The sequence below is a fragment of the Malaya genurostris genome, chromosome 3 (genome assembly GCF_030247185.1).
Source record: "Malaya genurostris strain Urasoe2022 chromosome 3, Malgen_1.1, whole genome shotgun sequence".
Classification (NCBI taxonomy): domain Eukaryota; kingdom Metazoa; phylum Arthropoda; class Insecta; order Diptera; family Culicidae; genus Malaya; species Malaya genurostris.
In genome coordinates, this window is record NC_080572.1 from 289714381 (window position 1) to 289741272 (window position 26892).

General features: G+C 37.4%; 2 protein-coding genes across 5 annotated transcripts in view; both read left to right on the forward strand.

Annotated features, from left to right (window-relative positions):
• Nucleotides 1–22084, forward strand: part of LOC131436937 (uncharacterized) — a 34837-nt gene extending 12753 nt beyond the window's left edge. The window contains exons 2-6 of one of the 2 annotated variants that reach the window (XM_058605938.1): nt 10680–10732; nt 10807–11331; nt 11395–11541; nt 21264–21680; nt 21739–21919. In XM_058605938.1, the coding sequence (XP_058461921.1) occupies nt 10697–10732; nt 10807–11331; nt 11395–11541; nt 21264–21680; nt 21739–21774 (1161 nt within the window). In that variant the 5' untranslated portion in view covers nt 10680–10696 and the 3' untranslated portion in view covers nt 21775–21919. Of the gene's footprint in view, nt 1–10679; nt 10733–10806; nt 11332–11394; nt 11542–21263; nt 21685–21738 lie in introns of both variants that reach the window. The other variant, XM_058605937.1, reaches the window with a different exon arrangement.
• Nucleotides 22085–22609: 525 nt separating this feature from the next.
• LOC131436935 (multiple C2 and transmembrane domain-containing protein) overlaps nt 22610–26892 on the forward strand; it is a 131877-nt gene continuing 127594 nt past the window's right edge. For 2 of the 3 annotated variants that reach the window (XM_058605932.1, XM_058605933.1), the window contains exon 1: nt 22610–22898. The gene's annotated coding sequence lies outside the window, so the exon portion shown is untranslated. Of the gene's footprint in view, nt 22899–24193; nt 24531–26892 lie in introns of those variants that run through there. The other variant, XM_058605934.1, reaches the window with a different exon arrangement.

Sequence of the window (26892 nt, forward strand, 5' to 3'; positions counted from 1 at the left end):
TCTGATGCAGGACAACATCGCAATGGGTCTATATGAGTTGTGATTGGAAGCTGGTTTCCCCGGCTTTTGAATGGCGATAACTTTCACTTGTCTCCAGTCAGGTGGAACAATATTTTGCTCAAGAAACTTGTTGAACAATTCCAACAAACGTCTTTTTGCGAGGTCGGGCAGATTCTTCACCAAGTTGAATTTAATTCTGTCCAACCCAGGAGCGTTATTGTTACAAGACAAGAGTGCTATAGAAAATTCCATCATTGAAAATGGGTTATTAATAAAACCATTATTTGGAGGAGATTCCCGTATAATGCTCTGCGTAGGAACAGAATCTGGGCAAACTTTCCTAGCAAAGTCAAATATCCATCGGTTCGAGTATTCATCACTCTCATTGCCCATGTTACGATTCCTCATTCGTCTGGCCGTGTTCCAAAGAGTGCTCATTGAGGTTTCTCTTGACAAACCTTCGACAAAATTTCTCCAATAGCTACATTTTTTGGCTCGAAGTATGCTCTTGTACTTGGTTTCTAAAACCATAAGTTTTTCAAAATTCTGAGGAGTTCCTCCTCCCCGTTTTAGAAACGTCTTGCAAGCATTTTGTTTTGCGAGTTTAGCCTCTGAGCACTCTTTGTCCCACCAGGGGTTGGGAGGCCTTCTGTTAGTCGTTGGCCCAGGAAAGCGTTTAGTTTGGGATTGTTCTGCTGCCTCCAGAATCGAACAAATGAGGAAGTCATATTCTTCAAGTGGAGGGAGCTCTTCCATTGAATTCAAAATACTAGAGATTCTACTTTGGTATTTAATCCAGTCGATATTTTTTGTCAAATCATATGGAATACTAGCTGAATTAGCAATACATTTGTTACAGCTAATTGAGATGATGATTGGTAAATGATCGCTACCGTGTAAATCAGGAAATACTTTCCAGGTGCAATCTAGTCGAATTGATGTTGAGCAAAGAGATAGATCTAATGCACTTGGGCGTGCAGGAGGTCTTGGGATCCGTGTCATGCTACCCATATTTAATACCGTCATGCTAAAATTGTCACAAATGTTTTGTATTAAAGATGATCTGCTATCATTGTAAACGGAACCCCACATCATTCCGTGCGAATTTAAATCCCCCAGAATCAATCGTGGAGCAGGAAGGGCTTCAACCATTTCATTAAGCTGTCGCTGTCCAACTTGTGCTTTTGGAGGAATATAAACCGAAGCTATGCAAATATCTTTGCCTTTAATGTTTATTTGGCAAGCAACAACTTCTATACTAGAAGTTGAAGGGATGTTTAATCTATAAAAGGAACAGCATTTCTTAATTCCCAAAAGCACTCCACCATACGGAGAGTCTCTATCGAGACGTATAATGTTAAAATCATTAAAATTTAAAGCTATGTTTGAAGTAAGCCATGTTTCACACAAAGCAAATACATCACATTTTTGACTATGCAATAAAACCTTAAATGAATCAAGTTTTGGCATGATGCTTCGACAATTCCACTGCAGGACAGTGATTGTATCATTCGCGACGGGTGATAAATTATCCATCAAAAGATACAAAACCTGAGACAATTGGCCATTGAGCTGATAACTGCTTCAAAAAGGTTCTAGCTATTGGAAGGAATGCCATTATGAGGGTCTTTAAGGGTTCAGATATATTGAATGCTGAGAAAATCCATTCAACAATTTCCGAAAACTTCAGTAATCCTGTTGGTGGCTGTGAAATGGAGCCCACTGGATTATTATCTTTTTCTGTACTAGATCCTGGATTGGTTTGGGAATTTGACAAACCAGGAGGCACAGTCTTTGGTTTTGACTTTTTTTGTTTAACACGGGGATCTTTTTTTGAAGATGAAATTTTAGGTGTCTTTTTTGGTAATTTGGAGGAAGACTTCTTTCTCTTAACTGACCCTTGGGTAGTGATAAACGAATTACCTTCACTATTTTCGTCAGAGTCAGAGTCCTCTGTTTCCTCTAGATTTGAAAACCCGTTTTCGGTTTCCAAAGGGGGGACATCAATGACCGTTTTAAGCATTTCTGCATATGTGCGCTTAGACCGTGCTTTTAAAGAAAGCTTAATTTTGTCTTTGTGCACTTTAAATGCAGTGCATACTGAAATATCCTCATGAGGACTTTCCCCACAATAAATACATTTTTCAATTTCCTTGTTGCAATCATTATCTTTATGAGGCCCTTCACACTTAATACATTTTGATTTATTACTACAGTAAGTAGCTGTGTGGCCGAATTTTTTGCAGTTCGTACAATTCATTACTTTTGGAACAAAAAGCCGAACAGGGAGACGAATTTTATCGACATAGACATGGGACGGCAACGCAGACCCGGCAAATGTCACTCGAAACGAGTCTGATGGGCGATAAACTTTTTTTTCCTCTTCATGAACTACTGAGTACAGTTGTTTGCACTCCAGTATTTTTACACCCTCAAGCATAGAGTTCTTGAAACGACCAACACCATGCTTGAGTAAATCATCTACCGAAAGACTCGCTTCGGTAACAACACCGTCAATTTCGACATCTTTGTAGGGTATGTAAACTTTATACTCTTTAATAAAATGTTCCGAGGAGACAATATCATTCGCGTGTTTCAAATTATTTACCACAACACGAATTTTATCGTTATTTACTTTTATGATCTCTTTGATTGAAGAGTATCGTGAAGTCAAACCTTTATTAATTTGTAAAATGTTTAATGGCTTTGATATACGTCTAAAAAAGACTATCCAAGGCCCAGAAGAGCTCTCCTGATATTTTTTCGTTCGTGGGGGTATCGGATTCATGCTAGGATTTACGTCCATGGATTCATCCATCACATTAAAATTTTTAATCAAACTTTAATATAAAAAATGAAACCAAAACTACACAGTACTCAATCAAAAGGAAAAAAATAAACTTCTACCTTGAAATTGTTGTCTATCTCTGTTGCACTGCCGTGTTGATCCTCGTTGCTCTTGATGTTCTTGTTGGATGTATCTGGACGTTGATACAATGCTGAAGCTCACTGTAGCGATAGAATGCGATGTGATGCTACCTGACATCCAGCACCACACGATTTCCGATACTTTTGTCGTGAATACGACTTACTTTACTATGGGGCGCCTTTTCAAAATTTACCCTCTGAGAGAGTGATAAGTTTTTGATCGTGAATATCTCCTGTTATATCTAACGAATCAACATAATTCTTGCTACATGCCATCGGAAATATGATCACAATTTTATGATAAAACTTTTAGTTGTGTGACATATTCTTAAATAGTTCACAATTAAACTTTTCTGAAATGTTTGGTATAAACGAGTATCCAAGAGGATAATTCATATGGCGCGTTTGCCTTTCTCGTATTTTGAAAGCTCATAGCTCAGTGATCTGTAGAAGGATTTATATAATCTAACTACCAATAGAATCGAAAATCTTCAACTTGAACGTGTATTAAAACAATATTGAAGTTTTTCAATAGTACACTATTGAAAAACCTGTTTGATTTAACCCATGACAGCACCAGCCAATCAGAACGCGAGATGTCTGTATCTATACAAGAGCATCCATATAAAAGTTGAATGGTTCATTTTTCCTACCATTTGCTGAGCAACTCTTCCCGAAACAAGACACACGACAGCAACATCGAGGACCTGTCGTCTCATTGTTTCCCGATATGAATGCACGAGACACCGTCAGCACAATGAAACCGAAAAAGGCAGCCAAAAAGTCCAGCAAGGCCCATTGCCGAAACAAGACACACACGAGAACCATCTCAGATCTCAATATTTCCTACCAAAAGATTCATCAAGATGGGAGTTAAAATAATTTGCACCGTCACTAACACATTCAATTACGAACGGCAATGCGAAAGCGAAAGTGATGATTTTGAACACATCTTTATACTAGTTTACAAATATGCCGTGCGAAACAGAGTTGCCACAGATCAATATGTATTTTTGTCGCGAGTACTTTAGTATGCGGCCGAAAACAAAAATTGTTAGAACAAATGTTTCCACTTGATTTGCGCATTCTACTTTCCAGGCGTATCAGAACTGGCTAAACTTAAAGCAATTCTAAATATTTCTTTATCACAGTGATGTGGTCATCCTGAAAAGGACGGGGTTTTCAACGGATGGCCAGCTGCAGATGGCGAGGGATGATTTTCGTTTTCGTTGTCATGGGCAGCATTACCGGTCAACTCCAACACTTCGGCAACCAAGTACTCCATCACTGCCGCCAGATAGACCGATGCACCAGCACTGACACGCTCGGCGTAGTTCCCCTTCCGAGGCAAACGATGGATTCTGCCGCCAACTGGGCACTTCAGACCAGCACGGTTTGAGCGGGACTTTACCTTGCCCTTAATTGTTCCTCCACAATATGCTGTTAACAGCTCGACGACCCATTTAGTATTACTGGCTGCCGCTCTGCTAACTCTCTCTTTTATATCGTTTCACTGTTTCCCGTTCTGCGTATAGGAAAGGAATTCTAACAAAGGGGACGTCCTACCGTGCTACCACTAGCACGTATAAAAGGAAATGTGATGTGAGAAATAGCGTCATTTAAGTTAAAGCAGCTACTCTGTACGTACGAGACACCGTCAGAACGATGGCTCCGAAGACAGGTAGAAAAGCAGATTTGTACCGTCACTAACACATTCAATTACGAACGGCAATGCGAAAGCGAAAATGATGATGTTGAACACATCTTTATACTAGTATGGGGTCGTGTGAAAATATGCCTTGCGAAACAGGGTTGCCATATATACAGATTAATCTGTATTATCATTATTATTATTATTATTATTATCATTATTATTATTATTATTATTATTATCATTATTATTATTATTATTATTATTATCATTATTATTATTATTATTAGAATCACTCTTGCATACCGAAGATCGTAGATACATTTCAGACCAGGCCATTGCAATTGTCTCGTACTGAAATTTCGAGAAGAATCAGATATCTTCGAACTTCATAGCTTCAATAAAAATAAACTACAAATTTGTCGTACCTAGCTTCCTATATTAGCAAATTAAAAAGGAATTGTTTCAAGTTTGGAATATATAGTTGTAGAATAGTAGCTGTTTAATGTAACTAAACTGTACTTTAATGTAGGTGCATCGCTTCAAACTCTATTAGTGAAAAAAAGGAAAGCTTGCACAATTCATACAATCAATCAACTAACTGATATTCGGAAAAGTGATGGGAGCGTGTCAGTTTTTTCGTATTCACGACATCCAGTTATGTCTCTGACATTACTCACCCGCCTTTTTTTTCATAATTTGAAAGGAAAATTTGTGGATAGCTTATACACTCCTTACGAGACATTGATGAGACAGTAAGCACGCGACAGCTTCTAGTGACAGTAGTTCCCTAGAAACCAGAAAAATGTTATCGATTTTCAAAGGCTATCACCGCAATAGTCCATACGAATGAGCGAACACAAAGAAACAGAACTCAAAGAGCCCGTTCGGTTTGACACCTCTCCGAATAGAATGCTCTCATCAAACTGGTGAGTAGAAACTGTCTTGCTGCAACTATGAGTAAGTTTGTCCCGTCGACAACATTCTCGAAATCGATTGGGGTTTCAATTGTTGGTTGGTATCCGTTGGATTTGGGATTACAATATGTGACAATATCAAATTTTACGTTTGTATGATCAAAGAAGATGTACTTATGATCAGACAACGAAGGTTCGAGCTCATCGGAGACGAGCCAATTCACCAACTCATGCGCAATTCTATCAGAGCAGAGAGTTACGTCCAAAACCTCCTTTCTTCCAGATCTCGCAAAAGTTGGACGATTTCCTGCACTGACTATGTGCAGGATTGTACTGCTCACAAATTCCATCATATCAGAGCCTCTCGAATTTATATCTGTGCTGCCCCAAATAATATGGTGAGCGATTATAAGCGGTAAATCACTTTTGCAGCAGTATGATACAACCTTTTTGAAGTCATCGCTTGCCGCAGGTTGGTTATTTCCTGTCTATGCCATCAATAGTCATACTAACTGTGACAGCGCAAATATCCCGAGTTGTGAGCTCCAATATGAGACAAAAAACATCGAAAGCACAATTTGCCACTATGCATGCACGAGACATTTCCCGTGGATTAGTCATACCGTTATTGTTGAAGGCAACGAAGACTGGGTTTAACAACTTTCCAACGTAGAAGTTTCCCTTTTGGAAATATGATTCTTGAACCAAAGCCATAGAAGCTTTACCTTCTTGCAGAAGTCTGGATAGATTCATAGTTACTGTACGTTTATGCTGGAGATTAATTTGTGCTACTCTAACCATTATCAATTAGAGTAATGAACACTTCATCTCCAGCAATTATCGTACAACAACTAGAAGAAATGTTCACAACCCAATCCAGGAACTGGCACAAGAAAAGTAAATAACCCAGTGGGCTCCGTTTCATAGCCACCATCAGGATTACTGAAGTTTTCGGAAATTGTAGAATGGATTTTCGCAGCATTCAATATTTCTGAACCTCTATAGACCATCATAACGGCATTCCTTCCAATAGCTAGAACTTTTTTGAAACAGTTATCAGCTCAATGGCCAGCTCTCTCAGGTTTTGTATCATTTGATGGATAATTTATCATCCGCCGCAAATGATTCAATCACTGTCCTGGAATTGTCAAAGGATCATGCCAAAGCTTGCTTCATTTAAAGTTTTGTTGCATAGTAAAAAATGTGATGTATTTGCTTTGTGCGAAACGTGGCTTACTTTAAATATATCTTTAAATTTTAATGACTTTAACATTATACGTCTCGATAGAGACTCTTCGTATGGTGGAGTGCTTTTGGGAATTAAGAAATGCTAATACTTTTATAGATTAAACATTCCTTCGACTTCTGGTATAGAAGTTGTTGCTTGTCAAATAAACATTAAAGAAAAGGACATATGCATTGCTTCGGTATATATTCCTCCAAGAGCTCAAGTTGGACAACGACAGCTTAATGAAATTGTCGAAGCCCTTCCTGCTCCACGTTTGATTTTAGGAGATTTCAATTCGCACGGAATGATGTGGGGTTCCGTTTACAATGATAGCAGATCATCTCTAATATATAATATTTGCGACAATTTTAGCATGACGGTACTAAATATGGGTAGCATGACACGGATCCCAAGACCTCCTGCACGTCCAAGTGCATTAGATCTATCTCTTTGCTCAACATCAATTCGACTAGATTGCACCTGGAAAGTATTTCCTGATTTACACGGTAGCGATCATTTACCAATCATCATCTCAATTAGCAGTAACAAAGGCATTGCTAATTCAGTTAATATTCCATATGATTTGACAAAAAATATTGACTGGATTAAATTCCAAAGTAATATTTCAAGTGTCTTAACTTCAACGGAAGAGCTCCCCCCACTTGAAGAATATGACTTCCTCGTTTGTTCGATCCTGGAGGCCGCAGAACAAGCCCAAACGAAACGATTTCTTGGTCCATCGTCTAACAGAAGGCCTCCAAACCCTTGATGGAACAAAGAGTGCTCAGATGCTAAACACGCGAAACAAAATGCTTTCAATACGTTTTTAAAACGAGGAAGAACTCCTCAGAATTTTGAAAAATTCTTGACTTTAGAAACCAAGTTCAAGAGCATACTTCGGGCCAAGAAATGTAGCTATTGAAGACATTTTGTCGAAGCTTTGTCAAGAGAAACATTAATGAGCACTCTTTGAAATACGGCCAGACGAATGAGGAATCGTAACGTAGGAAATGAGAGTGAGGAATACTCGAACCGATGGATATTTGATTTTTCGAGGAAAGTTTGTCCAGATTCTGTTCCTACGCATAGCATTATTAGGGAGTCTTCTCCAAATACTGGTTCCATTGATAGCCCCTTTTCAATAATGGAATTTTCCATAGCCCTCATGTCTTGTAACAATAACGCTCCTGGGTTGGACAGAATTAAATTCAACTTGGTGAAGAATCTGCCCGACCTCGCAAAAAGACGCTTATTGGAATTGTTCAACAATATTTTACTTCAATTCTTGAGTAAAATATTGTTCCACCTGACTGGAGGCAAGTGAAAGTTATCGCCATTCAAAAGCCGGGGAAAACAGCTTCCAACCACAATTCATATAGACCCATTGCGATGTTGTCCTGCATTAGAAAATTGTTCGAAAAAATAATTCTGCGACGTCTCGACACTTGGGTCGAGACGAACGGTTTGTTGTCAGATACTCAGTTTGGCTTCCGTAGAAATAAAGGGACGAATGATTGCCTTGCATTACTTTCGTCTGACATCCAAATTGCCTTCGCTTAAAAACAACAAATGACATCTGTCTTTTTAGACATTAAAGGAGCATTTGATTCAGTTTCCATTGATGTTCTTTCAGACAAGCTCCACCAACATGAACTCCCAGCGGTTATAAATAATTATTTGCACAACCTTTTGTCAGAAAAGCCTATGCACTTTTCATATGGCGACTTAGCATCATTCAGAATTAGCTACATGGGTCTCCCGCAAGGTTCATGTCTTAGTCCGCTCCTCTATAATTTTTACGTGAATGACATTGAAAGCTGTCTAGTAACCCCATGTACACTAAGACAATTGGCAGATGATGGCGTGGTTTCAGTTACTGGACCCAAAGCTATTGATCTGCAAAAACCATTGCAAGATACCTTAGATAACTTGTCCGTTTGGGCTGTCCATCTTGGTATCGGTGTGGTTTGATTCCAAATGCACGTGGGGAGGACACATTAGATTTCTGATAACAAAATGCCATCAAAGAGTAAATTTTCTTCGAACAATAACAGGATCTTGGTGGGGTGCTCATCCGGAAGATCTAATAAAATTGTATCAGACAACGATACTTTCAGTGATGGAATATGGATGCGTTTGCTTTCGTTCCGCTGCAAACTCTCATATTATCAAATTAGAGCGAATTCAATATCGTTGTTTGCGAATTGCTTTAGGGTGCATTCATTCGACACATACAATGAGTCTTGAAGTTCTGGCGGGAGTTCTTCCATTGAAAGATCGTTTTTGGGAGCTTTCATCGCGACTGCTAATAAGATGTGAGGTACTGAATCCCCTGGTTATTAATAACTTCGAAAGGCTAGTTGAGCTTCAATCTCAAACAAGATTCATGACAGTACATTTTAACCATATGTCACAGGTGAAATTTATGAGAGACGAATTGCTTTTAACGAATTCTATAGCGCGTCTCGCCAGAGAACACTTGCCAGCTGGCAAGCTTCTTGGGATACAGATGATCTGGGTCGGTGGATGCACTCAATTATTCCTAAAATATCGACAAAGGCATGGTTCAGGGGACTGGATGTGAGTAGGGACGTCATTCGTGTGATGTCCAGACTCATGTCCAATCACTACACGTTAGATGCACATCTCCTTCGAATTGGACTTTCCGAGACTAATCATTGTGCTTGTGGCGAAGGCTATCGTGATATTGATCATGTCGTTTGGACATGCGTGGAGTACCGTGATGTCAGATCTCAACTAATAAATTCCCAGTTCGCGACATTCTTGCTTGTCGTGACGTTCCTTACATGAAACTTCTTTATTATTTCATTAAGTCCATTGGAGTTGCAATATAAATTTTATTTTATGTAAGACTGTATTCTATTCCATGAGTTCAACCAATAGCTAGCTATCTTATATTAAATAAAAGTGATGAACTAATACAAACAAACCTGAAATAGTTATAAGATCATGTACAAGATAAATGTATTTTATTGAATGTAATTTAAAATAGCAACTCGCTTGATAAAAACAGTGTTTAGATTATCTAATGAATACCAACATACTAATATGATATTCGAAATGTATTATGTTTAAAGTACTATGTATTGTGGATGCCACGGCGAAGAAAAACTGATGTATGCTGCCTATTAAATAAACGTATTTATGGAAAAAAAACTAGAAGAAAAGAATTATATATGGCTTATAATCGTCTATAGCGAACCATTGAAGGATTTTTTTTAAATGCTTAAATCATTTAATTCCCACGATTAGCGAAGAATGAAATCGTCCACTGTGCCAGAGTTTTGCTTAGATGTTCCGGTCACGACTGCATTACCTAATCTCCTGCAGCCATTCAGTCATCGGCACGGAAATACACCTTGACTTGTGAACTCCCGTTTTAGTGGCCTTTTACGACATGGAACAGGAAACCAGTGGATCAAATACTTGGTAGAAAACCGAACTTTTTCTTTTCGCTACAGTCAAAATACTGACATGAATTGAATTTAAGTATATGTAGTCCTACGTCAAAATGAACTTGACCAATGAATCACTACATTCTAATCAATTCCATCATTGGTTCATATAAATAACTTTTGCTCGTGAACAAAAAGTAATCGATGCCACCTTGACCACGAATGTTAAACAACACACATTCAAAATTCCTCACAACTAGAAGTAAACAGAAATTGCAAAGCAACTTGAAAGAAGGAATCTATTTCAGATTCGCCAGCCAGTCAGCCAGCAATCTCGCGTTCAGTACCCTTCCCGTTTTTTTTTATATTAGAACTCAAAGTACAGCCCGTCTTGGGTCCAGGTTGAATTAGTCACTAGATAAGCAAATGATTGCACGAAACCGGCAAATGATTGATTGCAGGACGCCCGCCACTGATTCGTTACCTTTTTTTCTCTCTCTCTCACTCTCTCTCTCTCTCTCTGTTCCTGTTCATTGCAGGCGGACGTGATAGCAATATGAACAATCCGCAGGCTCAAACGAGTGATGAACTGGTGAGTAAGGCCTAGACATGTTTTGATTGGTCGACGTGATGGATGTAAACTACGGTACTGTTTTTGTTTCCCAGGAGACTGTCGAGGCACAGAATTCCCTGTTCGATCTACTGTACGACTGTTCGGCCCGGGCGGTGACAACCCGGTTGGGCCAGTTCGTGTACCGTCGGGTGGATAGCCTTCTGGCAACGACGGAGAAAACCGCTCGCTGGAGCTTATCGCAACAGACCGCAACACCGAGTGCCGAAGACGATGATCCGGGTAAGATCAACATTACCGCGCCGCCACTGATCCGACCGTTGCCCTGGTTACTCTTCCTACCGGCACTGATCGCACTGAGATTGATCCGCATGTCGTTGTCGTTTCTGGCACTGATGCTCGGGAAACCTCCGATCTATCCGGCGACGGTGGTTTACTTCCTACAGAACAAACGCAGGAAGCTACGGGCTCTCAAATATCGAGGCCAACGGTTGAACAGAATAAGCCGTGCCGAGTCGAATCCCTCGGAAGCGGTGCGAACGACGTGGCTTAGCAGGGTCACTTTACCCCTCCGGACGGTGGTCTCTGCGAGAACCTCCGAGCCATCATCGAAGACGGCAGTAAGATTTTTTTTGTCTACTTCCAATTTGTTTAAACGTAACTTTTGATGCGTTCCGTTGTAGGATTATCGCCAACATCTGAAGCACCAAGTGGCTAAAAAACGGAACGTCGCACAACGCGACGACGGAGACAGCGAAGATTCGTTCGACGCACACTGCATGGAACTGCTGGACAAATATGCCAGTGCCGCCGGAGATTCGAGCTTCAATGTAAGTACCAAGTATTTTTTTTATTTTCTGCAGGTCAAAACCGAGCTTGATTACTGAACTTCTAGGTGGCCAGAAATACGCCGAAACGTCTCAATTAGTACGGTTATTAAGCATTATTGGGCCGTTATCAAGTACTTCGACGCTGCACAGGTTATTGAATCGGTTCGGTACAGGCGATAACACGGCTTTTTTTCCTTCTTGTTCTCCAGTGTGAGCTAATGAAATTGAAAAGTTTCGATTCGTGATTTATCGCCTGCTTATTTTGCATAACGTTATCATTGGTAAATTAAACTTGTCCAGGAAATCCTTTTATCACCGGGGGAAAGGTTTTGTAATCCAATTACAGGTTTCACGTTGCTTCCGTTATGAGAAAGATTTCTCATAAAAAAAACTAGTTGGGCTATTTGGAAATAAAACTGGTTAGGAACCAGCTCTCTCCATTATAAAGAACTCGAATTATCTGATCGTTTTTCCTGGTTATTCCACAAAAAATGCTAAGAATGCCTATCGGGATCGAAACAATCAAGAGAGAATGTTGTTTGTTTTTCTATTTACAAAAGACCGACGAGCAAATTCTGGCTTTATTTGTCCTGCATAAGACCGTTCGTGCAAATCTTGAGTTGTCACATTATCCCGAGGCTGGGCGTTGGTTTCGCTCATACCTCAATAATCGTCGATTAGCAATCAACATAAATCGATCTGTATTTAAAAAGTTTATCGGGATTCCACAAGGCAGCCATCTTGGACCACTGATCTTCCCCCTGTACTTCAATGATATGAATCTTTTTTTCGGAACATCCACTCCACTCCACTCCGAAGTAACGAGAAGGCCGTTTTCCTTCAACACCAAACTGGGAATTTTTTCAAATTAGTGCGAGATAAATCGAATGGCTTTGAACATTGACAAAAAAAGTTCCTATTCCTAAGGTACAACTACTGTCTAGGTGAAGCAATAATCAACAAAACAACATGTCAGTCGGTGTTGAACAGTCGTTCGCACCGCACGCGGTTATAGCTCTTGGCTCCTGGAATTTTGTTCTGGCTACCGAGAGTTTCATTGATTCAAGGCTTCAGTCTTTTTCAAGGCTACCTGAATCACTAACAGTCTTTTTTAATTAGTCAGCCTTTCTCAAGGCTATACGAAGAGTGATATTTGAGTGACTAAGTGATATAAAGAGTGTTATTAAAGTGACTAAGAAATTAATCAGCCTTTTTTAAGGCTAGCTATTAAAAGAATTATTCTTCGAACTAATCAGTCTTTATTGAGACTACCACAAAATCAGTCTTTATCAAGACTTTTTCAAACTAGGAGTCTAATCGAAGACTAATTTAGCCTAGTTAATTTAATTTCAAATTTCGTTCAATTCGAAAATGTCTGCGTCCAACCGGAAAGGGAATAAGCCTAAGGCTAAAAATAATTCAATACGGAATAAATCACAATCCGTTTTTCAAATTTTTTCTAATAACATTCACGATCTTATAGAATCTGAATGTAAAAATAAAAGACAACGGACGGATTTCCCTTCCGTTGATTCTATGCCGTCAATCAATATTTACGAGATTCTTCCTGAATCCGATTGTAGCGACATAGAAGAAAATTGTTCAAAAATTCCCAAAATGGACGCTTGTCGTTCTGGGAAGAAACATCAATCTATGCCACCAGTGACGGTGATGATTTCCGACTTCAAAGCATTCCGTACTGAGCTTTCTACTTTTCTCCCGGAAGTAAAAGTCTCATTTCAAATCGGACGGAGAGGAGAATGTCGAGTCTTGGTTGATGGATTGGAAGATTACGAACGTCTTATTCGATATTTGTCCGAGAAACTTCATAAATTTTATTCATATGATATAAAATCAGACAGACCCTTCAAGGCTGTCTTGAAAGGCTTATCAAATGATCAAAGTACTGATGAAATTAAAAATGAACTAAAAGAATTGCTTGGTTTTGCTCCTTCCCAAGTAATACTTATGAAAAATAGAGCGAATGGTACTTCTAAACCACGCTCTGGTTTTTCCCATGAACTTTACCTAATACACTTCAATCGAGGTGATGTAAACTATTTGAAAACTTTAGAAAAAGTACGTTTCATTTCCCACATTAAAATTCATTGGGAAGATTATAAACGGCATAATCGTATTGCAAACTTAACGCAATGTCGTCGTTGCCAAGGCTTCGGCCATGGAACCAAAAATTGTCATATGGATATACGGTGTTTGAATTGTGGTAAATCGCATTCGAAAGACGTTTGTCCAATGAATGAAACCACTGATAAATTTTCATGTTCAAATTGCGATGGAAATCATAAATCCAATTATTTGAAATGTCCTGCCAGGGAAAAAAATTTAAACGCTCGTTCGTTTAGACAACAAGTCAAATCAACGACCTTAAATTTACAGAACCTATTTCTTCTAAGGCATTTATTTATTCGAATTGGAAACAAAAAACAGGTACGCCTTCCAATTCGTCTTCTAACGAAAACAGTTTATTGATAGGTAAATCGACCTCGTCATCATCTTCTTCTAATGTCAGTTATGCTAGTATAACAGGTAGAAATCTACCACTTATTTCTTCTAATGTAAATAATCAAAACACAAGACCGCCTTGCAGTTAATCTTCTAACGAAAACAATTTATTAATAGGTAGATCGGCCATATCATATTCTTCTAGTGGCAGTCTACCTACAAATATTCCTTCAATGCCATTCGCTTCTTTAAACAAAGTCGATTTAGGCGATATAACTGAAAATAAAATGATCTACCGAAAAGATCAACTTTTTAAAATGATCATCCGAATGAATTCGACTTCATCACTTTTTGAAGCATTTCAAATCGGATGGCAATTTGCAAATAATATTATAATGAATTTAAAATTTAACAGTGATGTTAAATAATTATTTGAATATTTTAAATTGGAATGCTCGATCTTTGAAATCGAGTGAAGATGAATTTTATAATTTTCTCAAAGTTCACAAAATTCATGTTGCCATTGTGACAGAAACTTTTCTTAAACCAATTGTCAAATTTGGACATTACGCGTCGCATAATCCAAACGATTAGGAATTTTTCTACTGATTATGATTTTATATTGAATTTTATTGAATTTCAATTTTTTTTTGTCGGACATGACATTGTCAGCCATTGAGTATATGATTTCCATCACAATCAGAGCATAAAAATACTTCTGCGCCTTTTGTACATTGAACAAACGTGTTTGCAAGCAAATTACCACAATTTATACAGAGGCGATTTGGGCCTATTAAAAAAACTGAGTGAAACCGGGAAACCCGAAAAATTCAAATCGACAATTCACTTGCCACCCCGAAACCGACGTTACAACCGAGTCCCGTTGTAATTCGACTTAGTTCGACCGATTTTCACAAACTCACTACTATAGTTTGCTATTAAATTTCATCTTTATCCAACTTTCGGTTCCGGACATACAAGATGATATGAGCAAATCTATGAGAAAATACGCACTCAATTTTCTCGGAAATTTCTCAACCGGTTTTCACAAATTACGGTGCAAATAAAAGGTTTTGAAATAGTTTAGAAAATCCTCATGAAGTTGATCCCGATCCAACTTCTGGTTCCGGTATTAAAGGGCAATTAGTTGAAAGTTTTCAATTTCCTAAGTATTTCTTCACAAGTGATGGCGAAATGAGGTGCATATTTTTTTACAACTTACTGGTAAATTCGCCTAGTTGACAGATTTAGTCCGCTTCTTTTAATATAATCAAAGTTGTCATGAATCCACCTACAAGTGAGTTAAAAAAAATATGTTGCATACAATACGAGATAGAGTGTTTATGTCTTTGGAAAAGTTGTAGATCATATTGAAACAAGAAAACATGAACATGACATGAACACTTTAGAATGCATTGGTGTCGAGATATGATGCATTGTTTTTTTGGGGACCTCCAAGATCAAGTTTTTCCACCATAACTTTTTTCAATGCATTTTTAAAATTTTCGGATGTTCTACAATTATATATCAATTATCAAAATGCATATTTTTGTCAAAGGTTGCATATTATGAAATTCTCAAACTAAGAAGTTTTCAAACAATTTAATTACAAAATACTACATATTCAAGTATCAATATCTCGAAAATGTGGCAATATGTGGAACCAATTTCAATAAAGTTTGAAAGAATGATCAGAACACTATTAGAAAAATTAGTAGTCACAACTTAAATTCGCTTAAATTGATATGAAAACACAAAAGCATATTTTTTTCTGCTCCTATTTTGTCGTTTACTTTGATCAATTTTGAATTTAAGGTGCAAGGATAATGAATACTGTATGCTGTATGGGTGCTACAGACATATTAGGTAATGTTAGAACAAGCCTTTGTGTTTTCATATAAATTTAAGCGAATTTAAGTTGTGACTACTAATTTTTCTAATAGTGTTCTGATCATTCTTTCAAACTTTATTGAAATTGGTTCCACATATTTCCACATTTTCGAGATATTGATACTTGAATATGTAGTATTTTATAATTAAATTGCTCAAAAACTTTTTAGTTTGTGAACTTAAAAATATGCAACCTTTGACAAAAACATGAATTTTGATAAGTAAAATATAACTGTAGAACATCCGAAAATTCTAAAAATTCATTGAAAATTTGAAAAAAAGTTATGGTGGAAAAACTTGATCTTGGAGGTCCCCAATAAACAATGCATCATAGCTCGACACCAATGCATTTTAAAGTGTTCATGTCTTCGGCATGTTTTCTTGTTTCAATATGATCTACAACTTTTCCAAAGACATAAACACTCTGTCTCGTATTGTCTGCAAAATATTTTTTTCAACTCACTTGTAGGTGGATTAATGACAACTTTGATTATATTTAAAGAAGCGGACTATTTCAAATAGAAATTCTCCTGAAGACATGAAAGCTCCAAAATTAACCCCCGAAACGCAAATATAAAAACGCGTGTTTTGACATGTTTGGGACCACTGTGCAATGGTTAAACCGATTTTCACAAATCATGATTCGAATTAAAGCTCTCATTGTCTTAAAAGATACTGTGCAATTTCATCCCGATCGGACTTCCGGTTCCGAAATTATATGGCGATGAGTGTTAAAACTTTCAAACCGTCATACAAAATGACGATGCAAAACCGGTACGCATCGGTACACCACCGCCTTTGCTCCGTTCGCATCGTTCTTTGTTCAATTTCGCAAAGTTTTGATCGTTGTCACATTCAAATCTATATTTTTCAGGAGAAAAATCTGTAAATCTGTACTGGGGGATCAGAACTCGGTATTGAATATCCGTATATGAAAATGGTACGAAATTACAGCGCAACGGAAGGAAAAATTCATGAAATCGAATCTGAAAATGACAGCTACTTTTTGTTTAGAGGTTTAGTTTATTGTATTGTTGTTAGTAATCATTTCCTTTTACATTACATTACATCTTTCCATCTTATGAAAACCAAATTTAGAAAACGTAAAGAAATACGCAAAAATAATTGCAACTGGAATTAATGGGTAAAGTGTGATGAAAATTGCACTCCGTCGATGAGCTGATTGACCGAATGAGTGAAAATGCACAATGAACCAGCAAAGTGATGCTTGGGAGAGGCGAATCATTCTCACTGTGCATACCCACTGATTCAAAACTTTACATAAAATGGTCAATAACGACGCCGGCCACGACCAAAGGCTGTGCTACTGAGGAAGGGAAGGAATGTTGTCTCTAGAGACCGCGGGTACCACTGCATCTCCACGAGTATCACGGGAGAGGAATTGTATTAGTAGGAAAGGAAGAAGATCCGGAAATGTTTTGGTAAACAATACGATCTCAGCCGAAAGTGCAGAATCTGAAACGATTAAACATCGGAACTTGTTAAAACTCTGGGCAGCCGATTGTCATGAGTGGCGCCACTCACTCATACATCAACTCCCCGCCCCTAAAAAATTACTTTTCTAATCACTACCGATGAACTCGTAAATTTGATAACAATAACTTCTCGTATGTGTCCAGGGATGTTTAACAAGTAGTCGAACTAATTCTTAAAACTCGAAAGCTTCTTGATCTGTGAAAAAAAGAAGCTTGGAAATAGTGAAAATTGAACTAATATCTCTATTAAATCAAAATGCAAGCAAGTTGGACCCAAAATTCGGAATAAAAATAAAGACAAGAGTTAAGTGGTATATTTCCATTTAAAAGTGACTTGCATCCAGTACAGTTCAAATTCTCTAGATGGGAGTCAATCGATTTGAAACCAACCGAATCCCAAATCGTATCTCGAAACGCAATATCAATTATTTTACAAAAACTGTATACGAAAATCGTAAAGACAACTTATTCATAAGCATCTGATTCAGAATAGCCGATATTCGTTGGAAAATTTCAAACGCGATGTTGGTTTTTAAATTTATAGTTTTCGTTCTTTATTCTCTAGGCAGCCGGTTACCGAGAGAGAAATATTAAGTTATTTAAATTGACGTCCAATAAGTTCTAACTGGAGTGCTATGATGGTTATCATATTGGAGTTTATATTTGATTATTTATTTATTTTCGAATGAACCGATTCTTACGAACAACGATTGTCTAGTTTGGTGATCTTCAGTTTGCCTCACAATGAAACTTTATGTTGTGTGGCTGCTCTCATCCGGAAAATTCCGACATAAATTTTTAGCCTGATACATAACTATCAAAGTAATCACCCCGCACTTCTACAATTTCCAACAAGAACTATCTTAGACGACCAAGACGTCTGATGCATGAAGAATTCAGACTTAACCATTCGAGGTATCCGAGACCTATCCAGGCTATATATTCCTGACGAATTGTAATTTTCTAGATAGTGAAGATAAATTGGATAAATTGGGTATTTTAATTTAAGTTAATAAAAGAGGCGTATGAAACAGAGAAAACTACAAACACTTCTGAAGCAGAACACTTTCAATGAAAGCATAGCTATCGAATCACGCTATGAGAATAAGCGATGTAAAACGCGTAAGATTTGAGCTCACCAGAACCTATAGAGTACGAAGTACAAGAAATAAAATGAAAGAAGAAAAATAATTTTTCCTGACTAGACTATTCTTAGAAGCTCGATAGACCCAGTTAGGAGAAAAATTATACCGAAAAATTACAAAATATGTTTTTATTATTTTGTTGAAACAGATAATAGATCAGTAAAACAGAGTTCTAGTAACTGAAAGAAGGAAAAAAGAAACTTCTGCAATTGTGGCCTTTTACGACATGGAAGCAGGAAGCCAGTGGATCTACTCTTGGCTACATTTTTTTTGCCACCGGATTCCACACGGCCTCTAGGCTGATCCTGTTCGGAGAAAGATAATGGGATACTATCAATCTGCTATTGGACTCCAGCCATTATGAAAATTGCACTCCGTCGATGATGCCCGGGTTGGTGGTTCAATGCATAGGACGCTGGTCTTACAAGCCAGTTGTCGTATGTTCGAGCCCCGACCTGGAAGGATTCTTAGTGTCAGTAGGATCCATAGTACTAGCCATGCAATGATTCTGTACACTAACAGATCGGTTGAAAAGTTCGTATCGTTTCTATGAGTGGGCGCCACTAGAATTAAATCCATACCATTTTCAGTTAGTACCAACCTTCAAAAGATACGTGTATAAATTTGACAGCTGTCTGATTATTAGTTTGTGAGATATTGCATTTTGAGTGTAGCTACTTTTGTTATTGTGAAAAAATGGAAAAAAAAGAAAAGGCGAACAAAAAAAATGGATGGTTTGCCCCTTAAAATACGTTAATCGGTCGAATATACAAATAAAAATTAAAGCCTTTAAAGAAGTGTGTGTTAGTTTTTCAAACATAGGCTAAAAATTGATTAGCGACAGCTTTGTAATCAATTCAATTATTGAATCGATTGCCGAGCAGTTAGCTACTGGAAGTTTGGCAGAAAGTTACCGAATTCAGTAAAAATTTCTGGGTATGTTGAGTAAAACTTGTGCAATCATTTGCCGTTCTCTAATTCAAGGTGCTTGATACCATTTTCATTAAATCACAAAGCAAAACGTTTCAATATCGTATTATTGGAAAGTAATCGCCTATAAACATAAAGCGAATTGGTATATTGCAAACTTGCAAATTTTAAAACAAAAAGATCAAAACTAGCTTTGCTAATGCTACTAAACATGTGAAGTGTATTTGTCAAAAAAATTGTAGGGTAATGCCACAAACGAATTTCCAGACATGACAGTCACGATCTTTTTTTGGCGCACATCTACGGTCCTCCGTGAAACTGGCACCAATGGTGATAAATTTGTTGCACTGCTGAGTTCCCATCATCGCATTCATAATGCAAATGTCAAACCGTGAGAACCCTTTCGATACGTTAGCTCATTTGTATATATTGAGATTTCATGGCACACTTTGGTCGAAATGATAACAATGCAATTAATCTCGCGCTCCACCAAGCGGTGAGTGCGGTCATTTCAGAAGGTACCGGGAACGGACCAGATTTTTATTTAATATTTGTAAGCACATACATGTCTTTATTATTTGTCTTTGGTAATGCTAAATCAGTCATTTTTCCTTGTTTGCTGTTCCGGTAGTAATGAAACTTTGGTTTGCTCGACCACAATTGCATATTGCCTGCCAAACCAAAATTTTTTTGGGAATTTTGACCCTTTCTTTCATCCTGAAATGCTCCGTTACGCCGTTTCGTTACATGACAGTATAAAAAGACATTCCGGGAAGCTGTTTAAAGCCTTCCAGCACAGGATAACTTACGCGGAAAATATTCGCGATACAACTTACGATCCCGGGTTTTAGCCGTCACATTTTGTTCATCATTACGGTTCGGTACGGTTTTCACCTTGAACGACTTCATACCTTTACCGGTGCTTGGAAGTTAGAGACATTTTTATTTTTCTAGCCACTTCGTTTCAATAAATCAAATGCTTTTTAAAATTTTTTTACGTTTCGTCTTTGACTCATCAGTGCAGAGCAGTTCAAATTGAACTGCTTAATGCTTAACTCGCAGTTCAATTTGAACGACCGATCAGTAAAAAATCGAAAACACGTTTTCGTTCGGCACGTCAGTAAACACATTGCACTCCGCTGCAAAATAAAAAGTGTTCTGCAACTAGCAGAAACTTTTCGTCTGCTTAGTGGTTCAAATTGAAGCAGTTCAATTTGAACTGCTCTGTACTGATGAGTCAAAGACAAAACGTTAAAAAACGTTAAAAACGGATATGTGTCCTAGAAAAAAATTTGGCTAACCCCTAAATGAAAATCTTTGAAAGAAATCTCAAAAATATTCAAATAATAGGTCTTGGTAATATATGTTCAAAACATCTGGTCTCTTCTGAAAAATTTGCTTCGCCTTCGTGTGGTTCCTGAGATCCGTTTTTGTTCCGCTCCCAGTTTTCCTGGCGGTTGTCAAACGTTTTTCCAACGATTTAAGAACGTTAGCGACAGTGCTTGCAAGAAAACAAAGCTTTTTGCAAGTTTTCATGTTAACAGATCAGAATTTTCATTGTGGCTGCACACAATTGCTCTTCTTTCGACGCCATCTTCGATCTAAAAGTTGGTAGAATCGCCAAAAATTGAATTTATACAGTGAACAGACATACGTTCATCAGTCTGCGAAATATTTCACGCTTTTATGAAGTATTTCCTGAGTTATACGTATTTGGGGGTGTCCAAATTTCCAATGAATTTCCAATTTTAATAGTCTTATCCGCTTTGCTAACTTTTCGAACCAATTTCGTTCACAGGCCGAGGATGCCTCAAGCGAATCGTCCGATTCTTCCATGACGGCAACAGAAATTTCCATCAGCGAAGAGGATACCGCTATTGATCCTCCCGCAGCGCCAGCCAGCACCGCTTCCGGGAACGATTTGAATGGCCATGCGAACCCGGTCGAGAAGCCAGCGGTGCCTACCAACACACAACCCGAAGCGGCTGAAAAAACACAGGAGAAATCCACGCTGAATGTCAACAACAACATCAAAGCAGGCGAAACTCCCACAATCACTAAAGCAACCGAAAGGCCTAAACCGACGACGGTAGAGTCAATCGCTGAGAATGGCTCCTTGGATGTCAGTGCCAAACAGGAATCACAACACAACAATAACAACAACAGCAACAATAACAACAACAATGCCGCGATTTTTGCCAAATCGTCAAACGATGTCGGTAAGATACAAATCATTACGCGAAACTGACTTATTAATAATCGGAATTGTTTAGTTGTGGAAACACCAAAGGTACCCGCAACCACGATGAGTGAGGTTAAGACCAGCTTCCAGCAGAAGACGAACAAACAGCACTCGCCGCAACTGCAACGCCAGGCTTCGGCAATCACCGCGAACGGTGGCAGTGGCGCCGGGAGGAAACAGAAGAGACCTAACCAAAACTATTCCTAATATACGAGAGCTCTTTTGATTAATCTCTTAATTATGCTGCATAATACTCTATTATATACTCTCACACACATGTTTATACTTGTTTAATGAATATTTAATTGTGCAAAGCGTGTAACGTTATTTGAAAATATACATGATTTTTTTGTGTTTGTTTCCTAGCATTAGAATAATCGGTTATTTGTGTTTTATTCTATTTCGGTTTTTCCGGCAGCACTTCTTCGACCGTGCAATCATTTGTTGTGGTTATCAGCAACGACAATTCGTGCGGGCGGAAAACACGTGCCTTTGTGTGGGAAATTCGCCAAAGCACTTCACCATGCGCATGTCTTTTTCCCGAACCACAGAATACGGGAACACATAAGAGAGACCTCTCTTCAGTGTAAAAAATATGTGCCACTTTCAGAGTTGCCAATGTTCTGGGTATCGATTGGTGGTCCGGTTTTCATCCCGTTTTTTTTTCAAATAAAAACTTGAAGACCGAATTGCCTCTGAAGCTTTAGGAATTCCCTCTCGGATTATTACCACTGTTTTAAAGAAAATAGACCTAACTTTGGAACGCGTATCCCACATTGAACGTTGAAAACTAATTTGACCGGCAACCGTGGAAACTTTGGTTCGTTATCTGTCATCGGAGATGGAGATGGGCCAAAGAAAAGCGCTCCGCACTATCGTTTATAGCTCAGTATGGGTTTTCCCTTCGGTACGGTACTTTGCGGTACTGGCTTACGGCTACGGAGTCATACTAGTAATGAAAATAAACAATAAAATAAACACAACCGCGACTAAATGTGAGAGCTGTTATTAGGCACCGAACACGGCAGAGAACGTGCTAATTATTTCCGTTTGGTGGCGACAATTGTGCTGTGTTAAAAAAAAACGAGTGAAGAGCAATTATTTTCTGATTAACTGAAAAAACTCGTCTCGAAACAAATTGGCCCGCTAATGACACAGTAAACGATTACGACAATTCGCGTGCTTGAATGTGTAAGTGTACTGAGGGAAAAGAAAAATCTTTTTTTTTCTCGATGTTTTTCTCTCGTATGTCTTGCAAGTGTCATGTGTCCTTATCAAAACTTGGTAGGCGCTGCGTTGCTAATGTTTTTTTTCCTTCTATTTTCGTTCAGTTCATTAATCGCTATCTAAGAAATTGGAGAACATTCCAGCATTGATGAAACTTGACTGTCACTGCGCTATTGTTGGTTTATTGCAACCGAATCGTTTGAATTCATATTCTTCTTATCGACTAGTGGTGAATGTCTTCAGCTACCTAACGTAAGCCAAGCTTATGAAGGATGATGTATCAATGAGATTATCCTAAAACCATAGAAATACATTATCGTTTTTTGTGTGGTACAGTAAAACAGTTCGTTGGTAGTTTTTTTTGTTTTTGTTTTGATAATAATCTACTGGTTGTATTTTGACTTTTTTGAGCACATTTATTTAGTATATATATTTATGTTGAGACCCGAGATTTCTACTGTTCTTGGTGGAATTTATCATGGAAAATTCCATAAATAATTTTTTAGACTATTGCAATGTTGCATGAAATTAGTGGACTCCCGAATCAAATAAAGCAAAATAAAATCAGCGTGGAACCACAGCAAACGGAACAAGAAGCCGGTTGGTTAAAGTAATCAGAACCAGATTTGTGATATTAAGGGCAGAGGCCAGTGATTTAGAGGGCTATTTTGACGCTTCTATGGCGGCACCATAGAAAAAAGAAATAAAGTCGGCTTAAGGGAGAGGGTAGGGTCTAAACGATGAAAAAAAATTAGAGGGTTGTATTCAAGACACGACCGAGCATAATAACATTAAAAATGTAACGTTTCTAGGGTCTTCATAATTAATACAAAAATAAAGATGATAATGATGATGATACACTAAACTAAAAACTTATTCAATTGAATAACTACAAACTTGCTCTAGTTTAAGCGCTTAGATTGTTAGCGAATGATAAAATTGACAATTAGATTCTTTCTTGATAATTGATTCTATTCAATTTTGATCCCTTTCTACAAATTTTTACATTGTCAAGTTTTTGAATAACGTCCTTTAACTAGAAGTCAATTATGATGAATGCAAAGTTACTTGAAAGCTCAATTTTAGATACAAACAACCTAAAGATTTAAACCTGAACAAATGAAACTATTTTATTTTATGATATTAATTTTCGAGAAACGTACAAACTTATTAATTTTATAAACAGTTAATCGATCCAAGAGAAGATTTTATTTATTTTAACGAAAATGTTGTACCAGTAAACCCAGTAATAGTGTAGTATTATTATTCCTTCTTCAAAATCGTCGATAATCTTCGGAAAGCGTCGGTGAATAATATGGCAACAATACGAGGAAGAAAACATAAAATATTTAGTTACTTACATTGATTTTCGCTTTGGCATATTAGGAATATACGGAATGGATACGCAACAAAATTCCGAAATTTTGTTCATATTGTAACTTGATGTTATTAACACATGAATGAACATTGTCATAGTTACAACGCGTGTAGTCATCAGACGCTTATTGTTTTGAAGCAAATAATAATTGAACTAAAACTGGCGGTTAACCAAATTCTACGAGGGTTCCTATTCAAACGATACATGTAAAATCGCAGGTAAGCTTACCTTGAGTTTATCTTTGAAACTATACGATATTGCATCTAATTGTACTGTATATGTGAGCCTGTGGAACTCATTTATACTACTAAACCGAGGAGGCCGCTTTTAGATAAGTTTCAGAATTTAATTTTGAATCATTTGAAGCGTTTAATTCCTGGAGGGACAACAACTTGTTCAGTCACATTGTAACGTTTTGTTCGTATGGGAATGAAGATTTAAGTATGCAAACCGATCCGTTGACAAATTAAAACATTTTTAAGCTTACAATATTGAAGTTTTGGAATCATTTAAATTAGGGAAATCCATTAACAAATCATCGAGCAACAAGCGCTGCAAATTAGATCCGAAAAATCTATCGCCGATAATTTTAAATTGGCCTGATAGTTACCAGAGAACCAAAATAAAATACTTAATTTAAACCAATTTTTCAATGGTATGCAATTGAAATATTCAAATGAAGTTAAATGTTTCCGAATCGATTGGTTTTTGAATTAAATAAATCCATCAACAAATGACTGAGTTACTATAAGATACTCAAGCGAACACGGTGTTGCAGACAACAGGAAATTTCACCAACACATAATGCAAAAGCGACAATCCAGCAAGTGAACGCATATACAATCCAGTCATCAGCACCCTGGACAAGCTACTTGTTTCATTCACAGTCAAACATCAACTAGGCGAAAAAATATTGTGCAGCCTATATTTATAGATTTCTCTTCATACTACGCAGAACGATACGCTGTTTTTTATGCATGACGCAAAGCCTCCTATGCCGAACAAGAAGTTGACGTCATTTTCTACAACAGGGATTGGTGGATGAAAACATAGGTCGATTTCAACCATTTTTTCAATAGTATGCTATTGAAATACTGAAACGACGTCGTCATACATGTTTAAGTTAAAAGTTTCCGGATCGATTGGTTGTTAAATTATAACAATCCATCAACAAATGACCGAGCTATTAACGTTCAAAATTATGACACAAAAAGGTTACGCGACTATTTTTGAAACTTTTAATTGACACCCGACCCCATATAGTGAAGAGTAAGGCATTTTTAATGCCAAAATCATCATTTTCGCGAATTTTTTCCAGAATTATCGTTCAACAAAATAAATTCAAATTTTTTGCATGATAAAAAGCATCATTCGAACAACATTTGTAATATTTTCGTGGTTAAATATTGAGAAATAAGTCGGTGAAGAGGTATTTTCGAGAACGCTTCTTAAAAATCATGATTTGCGGTGTCCACTGTATCTCAGCGCAGACTAATCAGAAGTGAACAAACGAACGCAGCATAGTTAGAGTAGAAGTTTTCCTAAACCCCAACGTTTCTGTTTGATTTTTTTAAATTTTTTTTAAATTTTTGGTGGTTGTTCAAACTGAAAACTACGATTTTTCACGAAAAAATCCGCCATCTTGTAGCTGTTAAACCTCCACAAAGTAACAAACAACGAAAAGGAAAACGTTGGGGTCTGGTTTTTTATTTTTTATTTTCGTTCCAATAGGCTTGAACATTTCACAAAAATTTTATGTAATGTAGTCCAACTTGTAACCGAAAATATCTAAACTTTCTTGGCCACCCGGCTACATCGAGAATCATTTTGCACATTTGTGAGAGAGCATGGAGAGAAAAGTAATACGCACAGCGAGCCACGTGATTTCTACTTCGGTTGACTTTAAAACTTGACAAAACATTCTTGAAATGTTTCGTTATAATAAATTATAAAAGAAAAAATATGATTTTTTGAAAATGTTAAACCCTACGGGCTTCCTGGAGTAATTAATTGTTTCCTTCGATTTTATAGACAAAAACCTTTAAACGCGTTTTCCTCGAAAGCAGGTTTTGAAAGTCCGTGTCCATCGTCATTCAAAAACTACTGCACCAATTTTGTTCAAATTTTGCACACACTTTTCTGATTTTTATGAAGCGTCCTTAAAAATATCTCTTCACCGACTTATTTCTCAATATTGTTCCATGAAAAAATTACAAAATGTTTTGTCCAATGATGCTTTTTATCATGCAATTATTTGAATTTATTTTATTAAACGATAGTTCTGGAAAAAATTCGCAAAAATGATGATTTCAGCAGCAAGCAGTGATACAGTATAATATTCAACCGGTGTGTGCAAAGCATCAACGATGTGTTTCGCGTTACCTTATCGGGTTGCCTTCTGGGAAGTATTTTTCGATGGTAGTTTCTGCAGTTTCCAACAAAAAAAACTATTCCTAATCCACCTACTGGTGTGATAATGCCATTTTCTTTCATCGAGACAGTCTCATTAAAATACGTTTTACCTTTTTGCCTTTCTCATATAGAAAAGTTATGCAATCACTGTGAAAACCGACTTTTGTA